This window comes from Vigna umbellata, chromosome 1, assembly GCF_029865625.1.
Source record: "Vigna umbellata cultivar VRB3 chromosome 1, Vumbellata_1.0, whole genome shotgun sequence".
NCBI lineage: Eukaryota > Viridiplantae > Streptophyta > Magnoliopsida > Fabales > Fabaceae > Vigna > Vigna umbellata.
Genome location: NC_142165.1, coordinates 108,176,569 through 108,194,302, shown reverse-complemented (window position 1 = coordinate 108,194,302; position 17,734 = coordinate 108,176,569). Strand labels below are relative to the sequence as shown.

Sequence of the window (17,734 nt, the reverse complement as noted above, 5' to 3'; positions counted from 1 at the left end):
CTATTATTGTTATATAAGTTAAACATTTAAATACTTGTAAGAAAATTTATTAAAATCATGAGCACGTGGCATTCTAAAATTACCTAATAAGTTCACATTCAGTTGGATGTGGGGGAATGCATGTTATTAACTTATTACATAGAAGAAACTGTTTCACTTGAGAAAAGATTACTCTAATTTCTGTTAATCTAAAACCTAATTTAATCCCTACTCTAATTATTATTTTCATAGACCTTATGACTTAAATGTGAATAAATTAACATAGAATGAGTTTAGTTTGACAAATATAGGATTGCTGAAGTATCCTAAACTAGTTTATTTTACGCAATTTGAAATTACTAAGCTAAAAAATTCAATAATATAATAATAATTTAAATTGAAGGATAAAAAAATTAAAAAATCACAAATTCAAAGATAATTTTGATTAACATTCGTTAAATAAATTAACTTAACTAAATTTGTCTTATTCATATAAAAACATATATGACTTTTAAAAAACAGAGATGTTGAATATAGTTAACATATATGGTTTGAGCTTTCTTTCAAAAGAGTGACAAATTTTGAAAACATGCAAAGATATAAGAAGTTTGGGTTCCACTTATTACTATAACATGACACAATTGGAAATCAGTTTGTTTCCATTGATCAACTTTTTCAGTAGGCACATCACTTCCATTTCGCTCAAGGTGCTCATAATGCCTTTGACCAAAGAATCACATTTCAAGGGCAACAGACCATGATAGATGATTTTTTCCATTTAGTTTCTCGGAGGTAACTGATGAACTTTTAGAGAAGAAAAAAGTTATGCTAGACTCCATCTCTGAAGAAGACGAATCGCACCAGCGAGGAACAAAAAAACCCTAAGGGTTTAAATGGACGAAATTGTGACGACGACAGATGACGAAAAGCGACAGCCAGACAAATGCTACGAGACTGAAACCAAAACGGGATCAACCCACTTTGCTAACGACTTGAGATTGAAACTGTAAAATAATTCTTGATTGATCCCTCTCATAATTTTCTATTTTTAAGAATAAATTGATACAATAGTAGATGAAAATTAGGATAAGCCTAAACACAATATAATCATGATAGATAGGATAACCGTATCTAATAAAAATATGATTATTTTTCAAAATTTTAAAATTATAACTTCATATTATATTTTTGTCTATTTTTTTTATTTGTACAAGAGAATGTGTGTAAACGTGTTATTTCATATTTAGTAATTAATCAACTACTTTTACTTTAGTAAACCCTAAACTAATTTATGAAGTTAGGCTTTTATCAATTAGCGGCTAGGAAACTAACTCTCTTATAAACTAATTTTGTCAAACCCATATGATTATTTCACTTAATAATTATTTGAGAATCTTTATATTAATACAAATGAATTTATTTGACTAAAATTATGAATTAAATAGACAAATTATTGTTTATTCTAAAAATTTTAAAAACAGTTTTTTTTTTCTTTATAATTATAGAAAACTATAATGACTTATAATTAAAGTTTTAATAATTGATTCAATATTACATATAAAAAATGCTTTATAAAAATTAATAATGAATGATTTAATAGTTCATGTGATAATTATAGGTATTGGATAGTTTAAAAGAAATTGCAACTACATCTCAAAATATTATTTAAAGAAATAATCAAATTTAAAAAATTCAAGAGGTGGTATCAAGGTTTCTTGATGGAATAATTTGTATATGATTTATACACCTAGTTAAAAAAAATAAGAAAATAGTTAGTAGAGCAATTTAACCTGATGGGATAATTTGAATAGAATATAGAAGGGTGGAGGAATGAACGATCGGAGTAGCAACCATGTCCAGTGGATGCAAAATCAGAGCTATATGGATTCTGAACAACCTCGACGTTGTCGTTTTCTCAAGGTACCTTCTCCTTCTCTCCGCTCCAAATCTTAACACGCTCTATGAAAATACATTCAAATTCTCGTTCTTTTCATGCATTAGGAGATTTCCGGTGGTGGAGAAGCGTTGGCGAGCTGCTTGCAACGCCGGCAATGACTCCGATCAACTCTTCACTTCCTTACCCACTAACTCCGACCTCACTGATGCCTTTCTCGACCGAAAGCATAGGTTGCTTTACTTTCTTCTCTCTCTCTCCTCGCATTTCACTCTATACACTCCAATTTATGATTTCGATTTCATTATTAAGAGGCCAAAGGGGTAAACGGCTTATTCAATCAGACAAATCTCGTTTCAATCATCATGTTAATTTCCACTCACCATTTTCTCGGGTGACTTTACTGCATTTGTTTAGGGAGGGATCTGCGCGAGGTTTTGGGATACGCAAGAGTAATTCAACTCTGGGATCAGATTCTTGGGTGGATGATCCCATAACTCGTCATGTTGTCGGTCTTTACATTAACAAAGAAGAGGAGGACATCAAGAATCTGTTGTGGCCTTTAGTCTTGCACACGAAGGGCCTTTACAGTATACTTATTCTACCAATGGTTGAGCCTAGGCATTTAAGGGCATATGCAAGGTTGTGTAAAAGATCTGATTGTGGAACTGCTCTTGGCATGGATGATGGCTTGTCTTCCCTCTTGTTGGATCTTCCATCGGTAACAGGGTATGTTAAGTTAGTTGCAAATGCCACTAACATTCCTGACTAAAAATCATCTCGTACATGTTGGTTTAGGTTGGTTTGTTGTTATTATTATTGAATTTTTTTTCTACTTCTCAAATGTTTATTGAGTCAACGTGAAAGTGATTTTGAAAACATTTACTTGAACATTTTTTAAATGTGCCACGGAGTGGTATATAGAATGAGGTTTTGTTCAGTTTGTATTGGCAGATTTCATGGGCCTTTCACACCTTTCCCTTTAAGGTCAGGGTAGAGGGTGAGAATATGGCTTCAGTTTTCGTTTATTTCCGCACGTTCTTGTATTGTTTTGGAATATAAGAAGCCTGCAACAGTTGGTGCTTCTACATTGCAGCTTCTATGTATGTTTTTTGGGATGTATCTTAATTGATTACACTTGTAGTATCATCAAGCCCTAGAGAGTTCGTTTACAGTATGATGGTGTTGGGATTTCACTTCATAGTATGTACTTTTAATTAGAGATCTTGTTCTACTTTTGCTTTCATTTTCATAGGGCTTTTATGGTAGCACATGCTATTGGGGACTTAATTACCGGCGACACCGTAGAACCAGAAGTGATTGTAAGTGCAGCTCCCTCTGTTGGAGGGCTTTTTGATTCACTCACTGGTAGTATAGGCATTTCTTCCAGGGCAAAACCTGTAACTCCACCTGTTGCTTCTTCATCCCCTTCAAGTACATCTGTACCAGGGTCAGTTACAGCCGATGCTCCAAAAATTGGGTCTAGACCATTGGATAAAGATGCACTCAGAACATTTATCAGTAGTTCAATGCCCTTTGGTTGGTACCTTTTATTATGGTATTTCTCATCTCATATTTTTGTAGTGGATTTTCTTCTAAGCTGTCAGTTACCTAGTGCTTGTAAATTTATTCTATCAATGCACATTTTTATACAGGCACACCCTTGGACCTTAATTATTCCAATATTTTTACTATAAAGGCCAATGGTTTTTCTGCAACGGATTTGCCTCCTTCGGACCAAAAGCAGCCAGCTTGGAAACCATATTTATACAAAGGAAAGCAGAGAATATTGTTTACCATTCATGAGACTATTCACGCGGCTCTGTATGACAGAGATGAAATTCCAGATACTATATCAGTTTCTGGTCAAATAAATTGTCGAGCTGATTTGGAAGGGTTGCCAGATGTGTCATTTCCCTTGGGTGGGTTGCACAGAGCAAGCCTTGAAGTTTTATCATATCATCCTTGTGCTCAAGTTTCAGATCAAGGTTTGGACAAGCAAGGTGTGATGTTTTCTCCACCGTTAGGTAATTTTGTGTTGATGCGTTATCAGGCAACTTGTGGCCTTGGACCCCCCTTAAAGGGATTCTATCAGTTGTCTATGGTTTCTGAGGACAAAGGCGCATTTCTATTCAAGTTACATTTAATGGAAGGATATAAGGCCCCTTTGACAATGGAGTTCTGTACCGTGACTATGCCCTTTCCTAGGAGGAGGATTGTGTCTTTGGATGGGACTCCTTCTGTGGGAACAGTTTCAACTTCAGAGCACTCTGTTGAATGGAAAATTGTGACAAGTGGCCGAGGACTGACTGGAAAAAGTATTGAAGTGACCTTCCCTGGAACTGTCAAGTTTGCAGCATGGAAAAACCAAAGGTTGTCTTCCTCCATGTCATCCTTTGGAATCGATGCTGACGAGGATAGTGATAATGAGGCAGAGAATGCCAGTAACATGGTTAACGAAGAACATTTGATGGAGAAAATGAATAAGGATCTTCCTCCAGTTGATTTAGAGGAGCCATTTTGCTGGCAGGCATACAATTATGCTAAAGTACGCGCCTTCTCATTTTCATTTTTATCTTTGAGCAAGGCATCCACATTATCTCTAAGAGTTTAATGAATTTGCATTTTTTGTTGACTGATTTTTCTTACTTTTTTTCTTTTGGTTTTTCATTGGTTGATGCTTTTGGTTATATTTCCGTGTCATATAATCAGATTCTTAGTGCTGAAATTTAGGAATTGGATAGAGAAGAGGAAAGAAAAAATATAATAAACTAATAGGACTCAGAATATTCCCATTTCTACTACTACTGTGGGCCATATACAAATACAGTACACCCACACAAACCCAGCCCGATTGGACCTCTAACATAACTAGACCTATTGTCCAATAATAATGTTAACAATAAAAATGGTAATTTACTTTTGCACATTTTTTCTAATTTCTTAAATATTATATTAGTTAAATTTGTTACAAGATTTACTTAGCTTTCATTATTTGAAGTTTTTAATTTTTTTTCTCCTGCGTGATGTGATCTAACTAGGAATACTGGGCTTTTATGAATTTAGTTTCTTCTCTAACATATAGTTGTTGGCATATTGTGTAATTTAGTGCTTTCTTATGTAATAGTCTACTCATTTATCTCTTAATTATTTTTTGATCTATCATTTTCTTTCTTGTGTTAGCTGTCTGTGCCAGTCTTGGCACTTCTTGAATAAATGTGAAATTGACCCTTGTTCTGTCAAAGCTTTATAGAAAATTGACTTCATATTGGTTAAACTGTCTTAAAATTGATAAATATGAATTTCATTAGACTAATACTACATATCTTGAAAGTGTGTTTAAGTCTTTAATTCCTTAAAGATTATATTTTATCATATTAATATTTTCATTATTACAGGTATCATTCAAGGTTGTCGGGGCATCAGTATCTGGAATTGCCGTTGATCCTAAATCTGTGAGTCTGCAAATCTATTTTTGCTGCCAATTTTTTCGATAAAGCAATTTAGATCCAACATTGATTCATTTTCAAAAAGTTTATGCTATTTTAGTTTAGTATATAATTGATTATTAACTTATTGTTTCCACGCTTTTTTTTTTGCTGTTCCACAGCCATTTCATGTAGTTTATTTATCATATTTGTTCTTATTTCTCCATGGAATCTCTAATTTTTCTTCAAAATATATATGAAGAAGAGGACTGATCTAACCATACTGAATTTTTTGCGCTTTGGAACCCTCTCCTTCTCCCTTTTGTTATCTGTCTGATAATTTGATTATTTTGTAGGTGGGCATCTATCCAGCTGTAAAAGCACCTATGGAGTTTTCAGCTCAGGTATAGATATATTTACTAGATTTGTTTTTGTTTATGTAGAACCAATGATTCATACTTTAAGCGAACCCACTGAATATGGTAAATGATAAATCTCCCAAAACTTTCTGCTCCTTTCAGTGAGTGATATCTATTCATGTCTTTTATCATTTCTGGTCATAAACAGGTTACTTCTGGGGACTATATTCTGTGGAATACTCTTGGCAAGTGTCCAAATGTAGCCACAATAAAAAGTTAAGTATGAATGGCCACCGAGGGATGTCTAAATGATGTGGAATACTCTGGAATGGTGTTTTTTTCTTTGCCGAGTATTGTGGAGACAGTATGTTATTGAATCTTTCTCCTAGTGGCCATTTAGAAAGTAATAAATGTTTTTGGAGTTGTAATTAGGATGGGATTAGTTGACAGGAAGTATTGGTCTCTCAACAAACATATACTATTATCAGCATGTTATGAAAAGTAAATTTTACCGATCTAATTTGGATGGAAGTTTTAATATAATGGCTATTTTATATTTTCATACAATCAAATTAATTGATATGTTTGAGGTTCACATTATTTTTATAAACAATTTACTATTTATTATATAAGAAAAAACCATTAATATAATTATATCACATGTTCATGAACTTTAAAATTATTTAATTTCTTTAATATGTTATATATTAATTTATTGAATAAAATGATTAAGTTGATAAAAGTTCTCATTTATATAAGTTATTATAGGTAACCGTGAAATTTGCAAACATTTGCACATATGTTTACCACAAAAGTTAGCATTTTTGTTTTTATTCCCTGATAATTATAATCTGGGAGACATAATCTTACTGGATTATAAGACAGGAAAATGAAAGAAAGTGAGGAAACGGGGAAAACAAAAGAGAGATAAAATTTAGTGAAAAATGTCACTTAATTTAGAAGAAAATTAAAAGTTATTTATTTTTTGCGAGACCAGATAAGAGGGTACAAATTTAGAAAATATATTTTTATGTTTTTTATTTTTTTATATATTGGTAAGAAATATAGCATGTGAAACTTTTGAGAAAATGATCTTAACTAGTAAATGAGTTTGTATGATTACTACTATTGAGGCAATAAAGTATTGTTGTTTAATTTTTCGTCCATTCGATAAATAGAGAAATGTGGTTTGGTTTACAGAACTAGTCTTTTTGCTTCACATTATAATCTTGGCGGAATACATTTTCTGTGTGTACAACATTTGCTGGAATTTTGGATTTTTTTTTGCACTAAATTATATTTTACATTATTAATTAAGATGAAATAATCTGGTCTTTAATTGTATTAGAATTTTAGTTTAATAATTATGTACATATTATTAATCAATATTATAACTTTAAAAACTACTATTGTACAAAATAACAAATTTATTATGCATCAGAATGTAAAATAACACTATTGTTTTCAGTGAATTAATTTTTAAAGATTTAAAATATAATCTCAATACGAATTAAAAATTGCTATCAAATAAAATCTACAAATTTTAAATTCTTCTTGCTTTTTATGAAATGTTAAAAGAATGTTAAGTATTTTCAATAAAAAAATAATTTATTGATGCATTTTATTATTTTATACAACTTTAGCAAATTTAATTTAAAAGGAATTGAAAATGTATTAGATATGGAAACCAATCTTTTAAAAGAAGAGTATCATTTATAAAAAAAAATGTTTGAAATAAACCGATTAAATCAATATGTTTCATGAATTATTGGATTTTTTCAAATTTGTGACTTTAACTAAAATAATAAAAATAAGTAGAGGATTAACATCAGCGTCAGTGTATAAATTTTACAAATGTTTGTATGGGTGAACTTTATAAGTTAATCTAGAAATTTATTAAGAATTTAAGTTAATTATATATATATATATATATATATATATATATATATATATATATATATATATATATATATATATATATTTATAAGTTGAAGGTAGTGGGAAAAATTATAATTGAAAGATAGGGCTGACGTAATGAAGCGGCTGTGAAGGCTATTTATTTTGATGCTATGTGGATGCAGAAACAAGTGAACACAACAGAAAGTTGGATGAGATGGGATCTGAAGAGAGAGTGGTTAGGGTTAGGGTTTTGCATCTGTGGGAGAAGAAGATGAAGCTATGCGACTTGTCCTCCTCATCTGATATCAAATTGAAGACCGCCTTGCCTACCTTCTCACTGCATCCCTTTCGAATGAAAATAGGGTTTTCCTATTTTCATTTTTAAAATAGGCATTGCATTGCATTTCGATGCAACTTCCAATTCCAATGCCTATTTTAAAATGAAAACAACAATACGCTGTTTTCGTTTGAAACTGTTGTGAAGGAAGATAAAGCTAACGAGTTCTTCAATTTGATTTCAGCTGACGAGGACCTTTATATCATCAACACCTTCTGCTCTCTTGCTTTCTCTGGGTAAACACCGTTTTTTTTATTTACTCTTTTTTATTTACTCCTGATCTTAGCTCTGCTCAATTATTCTGTGGTTAAGTTCTTTTGTACATGTTTCACTCATAATTACAGTGCCAAATGTATGCTTTTTTTTTCTCTGAAGAGAACCTGGGAAAAAGGGTTTTCTAGCTTTTTTTCCTCTTTTAATCCATCCTCCCAATATACCCAACTTCAGACTATACTTTTATTTAAAATATGCTTTTACTCAATTATTATCTTCTAATCATGTAAATCTCTATGAACCTGCTTTTATTACTAGAAAGAAAGGGTAGAGAGATAAAGAAAGGAGAAGTTAAATTCTAGAAGCAAAAGTTTGGTTTTTTGGTGGAAAGGGAGGGTGCAACACATTTATGTTCTGTGAATTTTTGTATTTAAAAAAAGAAAGAATTGTATGAAATGAATGGAAAAAATTTGTATACAGTCAAATATCATTTATTATTTTTTATATCTCTCTACATTATCGCTAAGTTTAGTTTTAAGCTTGTTTTCCCTTGTTTTTGTGAATAAATGTGCCATTGATATTCGAAAAGAGGAGTCTAACACAAGTTTACAAACTTGCCAAAAAAGAATCCTTGGACCCTATTGGAGACTAGACTGTTGAAGCCAAATTTTTATTATATTTGGTTATTTCATAATCATGCGGCGAAAAAGAATTTAGTCTCTACTTACATCGGAACATGGATTAATTTTTTTTTTTTAAAAACTATTGGAATCAAACACATCTCAATTTAATAGTGTAAGTTCTTAAGAACATTTAAACTACATCTTCAATTTAACATATTTAACCTGAAGTTTAAAAACGAAAACTGTATTTTTCTGAAGTTAGAAAGAAACCAGATCCAGTTAATCTTGGACTTGCTTTGTACCATTTTGTTCCCCAATGGAATGCCAAACAATAACAGAGGACAGACATCATGTAAACCCTAGATTTTGGTTTCTGTTCCAGTCCCTTTCTCACTTGAACCTGCTTACTGACTGTTCTTCTTCGCATGCTCAAGTGTCAGAGTTTGATTGTGTGACTCACGGTTTGTTGGCAGGGTTCATGAATTTATGAATATTTATTGGTGTTTGGACTTTAAATGCAATGTTACTGTAGTATGGTAGAAATCATCTGTTACAAAATTCTCTCATTTTGTTCATTTTAATGGTTGGTTTGCCATTGCTGAACTTGTGCAGAAGAACAAGTGTGAAATTTCAGTGTTGCTCGGAGTTTTTTTTAACTGATAAATATCTGTAATCTTTTGGAACTGAGAAAATAAAGCTTAAAATATGATTAACATGACTACAATTATAACTCTTTGTTACTGGTGAAAGATTTATGTTGAGAAAATGTCACATGACTATGCCCACCATGTTCAAAGAAACTTGAGAACTGTGGAAAGTTAAGAGTGTCATGAACAGAACAGAATGGAGTATTGTTGGATATAATTGAGAGCAAACAATTAGTTACTAACATATGTTATTTGGTAATTTTCTTAACTACGATATTGGGAAAATCATGGTAATATTACTTTCTCTTTTATACTTTCTTGAGCTTGAAACACACAGTATGTCTGAATGTTTGAGTCCATATTTTTGATATTTTCTAAGTTCAGAACAGAGTTCTTACTTTTTCTCAATTTGGAGTGTAATGGTACTTATGAATCCTCTTTTTCCTAGTTCCCACAAATGAGTGCATTTAATAAGAATAGAATCAGAAAGTAAGAAAACAAAAGTTGATCTTGTTCCAAATATTTTATGAAAATTAATCTGTCAAACACCCTTAATATATAATAGTAAAAATAACTTTTGTGATACATAGAGTAACATATTTATTAACTATTGTAAAAAAACAGAGAGATACCATAATTTTATTTAGTCCTTAACAAATCCTGATTTCATTGAAAAAACACTGAAACCAATTTCATTGAAAAACATATGAAACATTGTGTAGCATTTTTTGTTTTTTAATTTCAAAATTAGATTATTTTGTGATTTTTTTTTTCTATTAGATTTTGAAACTTGTTATGTATGACTTTTTTTTTTCATTCAATTTCAAAAGTTGTGTGAATTTCATTTTTACTTAATTTCCAAAATCCAATTACATGTAGATTTATTTTTTGTTTGTTAAATTTTAAAATCCAATTGTGTTGAGTTTTTTATTTTCACAATTCTAACAAAATTAATAGGATTTCTTATTCGGGTTCAAAGATGTGCAAGGATGAGGAAAATATTTCTTCTTGGTCTTAAATGAAGGAAAATGAGAAGAGGAACAAGGAGGTGCAAAATCACAAATGAGACGAAGGAGACATAGATGTGAGGTGAAGGATGAGAAGCAAATAAAATATAGTGACAGTATGGAGGTGCAGAAAAAAAAATGTGGAGTGAAAGAAGCCTCATAAATCTTCCTAGACAATGCCATTTGATAATGACTTCAGCACATTAGTATAAAATAATTTATATGGAGACAAGTTGCTTATTGAACAAGTTGCTCGCCCAAGCCAACATTGAAAGAACAACTAACTATAAACTTATATAGTAGTGTTGTGCATTAACTTTTGATAATGATTCTTTGAACCTTGTGCTTAAACCTAAATCCAAACCTCTTCGCACATTGCTTAATAAAATAAGTGTAAGTGTTTATGAAGTCAATATTATTTGAAGAATATTAATTGTATTTATAGGATTAACATGATCGCAAATTTATAATTCTATAAAATAATAACAAAATAAAAAATAATAACTAAATTATTAAGATTTAGTTATAATACGTAAATATAATGATTGTGAATCTATAATTCTATAAAATAATAACAAAATAAATTTAGTTATAATACGTAAATATAATCTAAATAGATGTAGGTTTGAACACTTGAAGATATTTGAGGATTATTGAATTGTGTTTTTTAATATGAGATAGAAACAAAATGATATATCATTAATGTTTATTTTTCTGTAGAAAGGTGCTTTCATAACATGGTTGAACACTTAGCAAGTTTGTTTTATTGTGTGTTGCATAATTTTTCATCAAACAAATGAGACTATAGGTGCCTCTCACATTAGCAGCTTATATTTTATATAGAAGTTTTTAGTTTTGTCTGAATAATAAGAACTATTCCTTTTCTTATTATAAGAAAATAGCTCTTTTATTTATTTTTCTCTTTCTTTTTTTTTCTTTGTTGTTTATTCATTAATGATTATCTATAAAGAATTCTCATTCCTTTTAAATGATTACAAAAATCTGTTTTTTTTCATCTAGTAGATATTTCTTATGGAATTATCTTTAAGTTAAAGGAAATTGATAAACCTTTTCATTATTGGCAACGAAATAGCACTTTTTACTGTTTATTGGTTGCTAAACTTAATATCAAGAAAGTTGATTTATTCATCTTCTATTGCAATCATATGATAACTCTGAAGAGAGGTTTATCTTCTATTACCTACTATTTTACTAAGGTTTGTCTTTAAGATAGCCTCAGTGTATCTATTAATGCAACTCCCCTTTTTTTATGACAATTTGTACTATTTTGATTTATTATTTCTTATAAAGACAATTACTAGACTTGTGAATTTAGCCTTATCACACAATTTGGTTTCAATTTGGTTTTAATTTACATGAGTTTGGATCAGAAAAATTTACAGAACAGAAAACCCTTAAATGAAATAGTTCAAGATATTAAAATATCTTCGATCAAAAATAGGTCATGGATATTTCTTTTAGAAAAAATATTCATTTTGAATAAAAAAAATGCAATAACTCTTAATTTATCGCAAATCTAAGTATTTTCAATTTGTCAAAATATTATATACAAACATTTTAATGAGACTAACATAGATTTTGTAAGAAGTTTCAATAAACTTATTTGTTGACTTATATAGAAAAATTACTTAACAACATAGGATGTTAAAATCCTTGACTCACTAAACATATTTAATTATTTTTACTGACTTAACCTATTTTTAAAATATATAAGGTAGTCATTTAATTTTGTTGTGCAAAAAATTCATCTAGATTTGAAACTTTAAAATAATGAATTTATGGATAATAAATTTATGAATTTTTTTATTATATATATATATATATTTTTTTTTTTAATGTAGGACTTAAATTTATATTTAAATTCTACCAATTGGTTATTCTCTTCAATATATATATATATATATATATATATATATATATATATATATATATATATATATATATATATATATATAAAATAAACATATATTTAGTAATTATAAAAAAACTTTATTGTATATTTTATTAAAATTAATTCAATATTTTCACATTTTGGCTAGACTCCATAATCCATATTTCTTATGTCATGTTTGGAACTTTATGATGTACTATGTACTACTTTATTAGATGCTATAAGTTTTCTTTTTTAGAAATTTATAAAATTAATAAATAGATTATAATCAATTATTGTACCAAATTGTATATTATATATTTTATTTAATAATATAATAAGAAGTATGATGTAAAAAATATTGATTTAAATATAATAAAATTATAACATATTAGACTATTTAATAAAACATATAGTTTTACATGTGTATATAAATTCTATTATTTCTAAAAGCTAATTAAAGTCTTGTAGTAAGGTCAAACTTACCTTAATCCTAACCTTAACCCAATTGAGAGGAAGTTTTGAAAGCTAAGACCTTTTTTTTTGCCCCATAGGAAACCTCCAAAAATAAGTTTTTTTCAAGAATAGATTAGAGCTGAAAAATGAGCCACGAGTCAAATTAACACCTCTAATTATTACTTCACACATATAATTGTTTGAACAAAACTACATCTTTGGTGTTTGCCTATTTTCCTTAGTTGATTTGATCCTATTTTTAACATATTTAACCAATTTTTTTAACGGAAAAATACACTTGCCAAAGTACATATTAATGTGATTTAATTTTTTCATAATTACATTGGTAGAAATTGTGAGATTAGCAAACGGTAATAGCCTCTTGTAGTGTTGTCATCTTAGGATAAATTGAGTTTGACTCATCTTAGGATAAATCGAGTTTGGCTCATCTAGGGTTGAGTTGAGTCGAACTCATCTTAGGTATAGTCAAATTGAGTTTATATAAGGTTGAATTAAGTTGGACCTAAGTCAAACTCAAATCAAATTAAGTTGAGTCTGACTTAAGTTAAGATAGTCAAAATCAAACATAAATAAAGTTAAATTAATGTGCCCAATTATCAAGGTGAAACTAAATTGTGTTAGGTGTAGGCTTTTGTCATTGATGTTGCACTACCTGTATTGATTTTATGGACTCTTTGTTACAAACATAAACTAAACTGTGTTAGGTGTAGGCATTGATGCTATACTACCTATATTGATTTTATTAACTCTTTATTACAAACATGACCAATGACAATGCTTTCACTTGGGGATCCATAGACTTCTTAATAGGAACGAAAAATATATTAAAAAAATTATTTTATTTTTCTTATATTTTTCATGTTTATTTTAAAGAATGTTTAGAAACATTTTTATGAAAAGTGAAAAAAAAAACATATCTTCGTGAACTAAAAACAAGTGCAGGAAGAAAAAGGTAACTCGGCGAAAAAATATATAATTTTATTATTTAATATTTAAGACAGAGTGATATATATATATATATATATATATATATGAAATTTATCTACACATAATATTTGATTTTTCTTTCTATCTCTCTTTCCTTATTATATCAATGCAGCTTTTTAATTAATGTCCATCAATATTTTTCTTTTCTTAAAAGGAAACTCAGGAAAAAAAATTGTTTAATAGGTGTTGGATGAGTGTTCGTGTTTTGATGGGTGTTTGTCTATCCCTTTCAATTTATATAATTATAACCGTTTTGCTTATAAATGTACATTTGGTTTCATTTATTTTATTTCCTACATTTATATATCTAAATATATTTTTTTACATAATTAAAGAATTCGAAAATATGTAATAGTTTATTACAGTAAATTACGACTTAAATAAAATTTTATAAAATATACATAAAGAATTCATGAAATAAAATTTAAAATCTCCAATAACATTTATGTTATTTTACTGTTAAAAGGTATTCTTAGATAAATTGAAAGATCTTCTTTGGTTCTTAGATGTTTCAGTAGGGGTGTGGAGACCAAGATACGAACCTAACAACCTTGCTCCGCTTCTATCTTGCGCTGGTTTCACTGTGTTGTATTTCCCTCTCTCTTCTCTGATCCTCGTAAGCAAAGTGGGCTGGGTACCTGCAAAGGCACTTCGACGCTCAAGTCAACAGGGGTGTTGTTCGAAATATGAAAATCTCAATCAATTTTCTCTTAGGGGAAAAACGTACCTTTTTTCTGGTGTGCTTCGTATATTTAAATTAACATAATAAACCGTTTACCTGAAAATCCGGTCAGTTACTGAAGTAGAAGTTGTAACCGTCGAATTGTGCGCTGACACTGAGTCAATTATTTCCACGATATATGGTCGTGATTCGCGGCGTTATTCAGTCAAGGTGTGTAACTGCTTAACTGCTAGATCACGGTGTCGCATTCTGTATGTCGATCATCATTTGTGTCGACCTAAGTGGATGACGTGTCGGACGTATGTCTCATGTCGCGACATCGCTTATGCGGCTGTCGAGCCTCTGTATGTCGATCATCATTCGTGTCGACCTAAGTGGATGACGTGTCGGACGTATGTCTCATGTCGCGACATCGCTTATGCGGCTGTCGAGCCTCAAATGGTCGAGAGCGTCACGTGGTCGTAAGCTATTACGGTCGGTTATCAAGTGATCGATCAAGCTGTGTGGTCGAATGTCATTATAGTAACCTTCAGTGGTTGTTATTGGTTGACCGTTGGAGGGTTAGGTATCCTATAGTACATTAGATGTGCTGCATATCGAGAGAGAAGAAAAGTAATATATAGATATATAGAAAATTATATAATAAAATAAGAAAAAATAGTATGAAAAGCGTAAAATGAGTGTTTGAAATGTTATCACAAGTTGTATAATGAGAATGGCATTGACTTACCACCTTAGAATTCCTCATGTATGATTTTTAGATTAAAGATTGTATTAAAAGTATCTTTTGCTGCTGAAATTAATTTCGAAAAAATAATATATGAAGTTCAACTCTTGTATGTTATTAAAAATGGGCATAAGCTTGTGTGATATACGATTAAAAGATTGAAAAACCAGCTGACATAAGCATTGATACGACGTTGATTATATAGGATTATAATATATTAACAATTTTTTCTAATAATATTTTAACAACGTGACTGTTTTATTGATTTATATATTTAAAATGGATTGATCATCGTAAAAAAATTGTTAAAAAAATTGTTAAAAAAATTATTAAAAAAACATTTTTGGATTATATATTATAGTTTTATCGAAAGAAAAAAGGTGTTTAGAAAGGAGAGAGAAGGAAATCCGATGTGGAATGACAATGAACAACAGAAGAAAAAGAAGAACAAAAGAATAGTACTGAACGAAGGAAAGGACAAAAGGAATTTACAACTCCGATCCAATGCCAGGCTACTAAGCTAAACGTAGGGTGTTGGGTTTGTTTGTTAGTTCCTTTCTAGTCAGAAGCTGAAAATGTATCATCTCATGCATCAGATCCTCTCTCCATTCACGTAATGTATATGTATATATATATATATGTATATCTATCTCCTTCAAACAGATAATTCTCTTGCACGAACCCGCTCACCTCAAACTCATTCATTCATATATTCATTTTCTATTCTTCAAAATAGTGTCTAGAAGAGCGATAGAGATCGTAAGGAGCCCAAAGATGGTCCACGATGCATGGCTTTCTAGAATCCAATCTCAACCAGGGTTTGCCCTTCCCACTCCAATGGAGCAAACTAATGGGACCAGGGTGCAGGCTCCTGCATTTTCCTTCGAAGTTGTCTCCACCCAAACCATGCTGGTTCCATCTATGGTCAACCGCTTTTATGTTCCCCGCCAGAACCAACAAAAACGGCGGAAGAGACCCCAGATGGTAGATCCTCTTCTGCTGCTTCTGCACCGCCATCCATGACTCCACCTTCTCCGTGTATCTCTCCTTCCTCCACGTGTCCACGTCCATCACCATCACCCCCGTGTTGAAATAACACGGCATCCTTCCCTTGAACGTCTTCGCCAGAGCGGGGTCCGACCAAAAGGTGTCCGTGAAATACAGCGTGAAATTTGCATGGCAATATTCAGGCGCAGCCACCACCTTCCCTTCCATGTCCACGCCCCAGAGCTTGGCTATGTCGTCCACAACCACCAGATCAGAGTCTAAATATATCACGCGTTTCACGTCCTCCGGGATCGTGTCGGCGAGGTATATTCTGGCGTAATTCAGGGGCTGGTCGAGGGCCTGGCGAATGGACTTGGAAATCTTGCCGCGGACCCTGTTGCTATCGAAGCGGTATATCTTCATGTTTAGATAGGGGAAGGTGGACTTGATGCTGGAGAAGAGTTCGGGAGCGTCGTCGTTCGCGGAGAGGAAGTGGAAGGAGAGATTTTCCGGGCAGGTTGAATGCTGGAGCATGGAGAGGACCGCCGCCATGGTGCCGCGGAGGTAGTTGGCGTCGAGGGTCATGGCGACGTTGATGACGTGGTCGGGGGTGGAGCCGCACTCCTGGCCATTGCGGAAGGCGGGGGCCTCCCGGAAGAGAGGGAGGTCCGGCGAGTGACGGTGGATGAGGCCTAGACGGATGGCGGAGACGGGGCGGAAGAGGGGGAGGAGGAGGATGGGGAGGGACAGGAGGCCAATTAGGGAGGTGGAGCTCCGAAAGACCATCCTGTCGAACGAAGGTTGTATGTTGTTGTTGTGGTTTTTCTGGATCAAGAACGCCACTAATTAATCCAGAGTGAGAGATTAATGATATTATAATCAGAGAATGTAGCGAATAAGATTTTGTTTCAAGAGAGGTAAAGCAGTGCGTTGGTGGGTTGAGAGATTGCGACTCACTCACCATTTCTGAGGAAGGGAGCATCTTTCGGACACTTTCAACCCTATTTCTAGCTTTTCAAATCTCTATTTCGAATCTTTTCTTCATTTGGACATCTCCTCTTCTTTTCCTTTCTTCCCTCTTATTTTACCAACACTTCACTTCATCACCAACGTTTTTCATATCACCTCACTTCTTGGTTGGATTAATTTATTTTTCACTCAGGATTTTATTGCTTATCTTTATACATTAATTTCTCACAGTTACGTTTTAAAAACCTGAATACTTTTCCAGTGTTGGGATTACATTCAAATGTCTAACAATTTTATAAATTTTATAAACAACTTGTGATCTTTGTTTAGCTAAAATGTAAAATACAATGTCTTTATACCATTAGTATACAACCACGTGTCTAATAATATTTATTTCTTATTACATCTTTTTTCTTAGTAATTACTCATTTAAGTACATTGTCATTAAAAAGAAATTTTCATAGGGTTGTTTGACAAAGGTTGTGAAAATAGCATTTTTCTAGAGAAAATCTAAATAAAAAAGGTTGAGTAATTTATCTTGTTTCTTTGGTAGAGTATTAGGTACTCTATTAGAAGTTTGATTTTGATTTGACATTGAAACTGAATATGATTATGAATATGAAAAATA

General features: G+C 31.4%; 2 protein-coding genes across 2 annotated transcripts; one reads left to right on the top strand and one right to left on the bottom strand.

Moving 5' to 3' along the window:
- The first annotated feature begins 1,740 nt into the window (after positions 1-1,740).
- LOC124844219 (clathrin adaptor complexes medium subunit family protein) lies at positions 1,741-6,180 on the top strand. Its single transcript, XM_047321111.2, has 8 exons — positions 1,741-1,899; positions 1,981-2,106; positions 2,291-2,602; positions 3,129-3,412; positions 3,529-4,421; positions 5,272-5,328; positions 5,658-5,705; positions 5,869-6,180. The coding sequence occupies exons 1-8, from the start codon at positions 1,832-1,834 to the stop codon at positions 5,938-5,940; spliced, it is 1,860 nt and encodes a 619-aa protein (XP_047177067.1). The 5' UTR covers positions 1,741-1,831; the 3' UTR covers positions 5,941-6,180.
- A 9,416-nt stretch (positions 6,181-15,596) lies between these two features.
- LOC124827171 (putative galacturonosyltransferase-like 4) lies at positions 15,597-16,983 on the bottom strand. The gene has a single exon (XM_047300172.2). It carries the CDS (start codon positions 16,921-16,923, stop codon positions 15,871-15,873), a length of 1,053 nt encoding a protein of 350 aa, XP_047156128.1. The 5' UTR covers positions 16,924-16,983; the 3' UTR covers positions 15,597-15,870.
- Between the last annotated feature and the right edge of the window lie 751 nt (positions 16,984-17,734).

Coding starts and splice junctions, on each gene's coding strand:
- LOC124844219 (XM_047321111.2), top strand. CDS start 1,832: ATGTCCAGTGGATGCAAAATCAGAGCTATATGGATTCTGAACAACCTC. Junction 2,107..2,290: donor TTTCTCGACCGAAAGCATAG/GTTGCTTTACTT, acceptor GCATTTGTTTAG/GGAGGGATCTGCGCGAGGTT. Junction 2,603..3,128: donor GATCTTCCATCGGTAACAGG/GTATGTTAAGTT, acceptor TCATTTTCATAG/GGCTTTTATGGTAGCACATG.
- LOC124827171 (XM_047300172.2), bottom strand. CDS start 16,923: ATGGTCTTTCGGAGCTCCACCTCCCTAATTGGCCTCCTGTCCCTCCCC.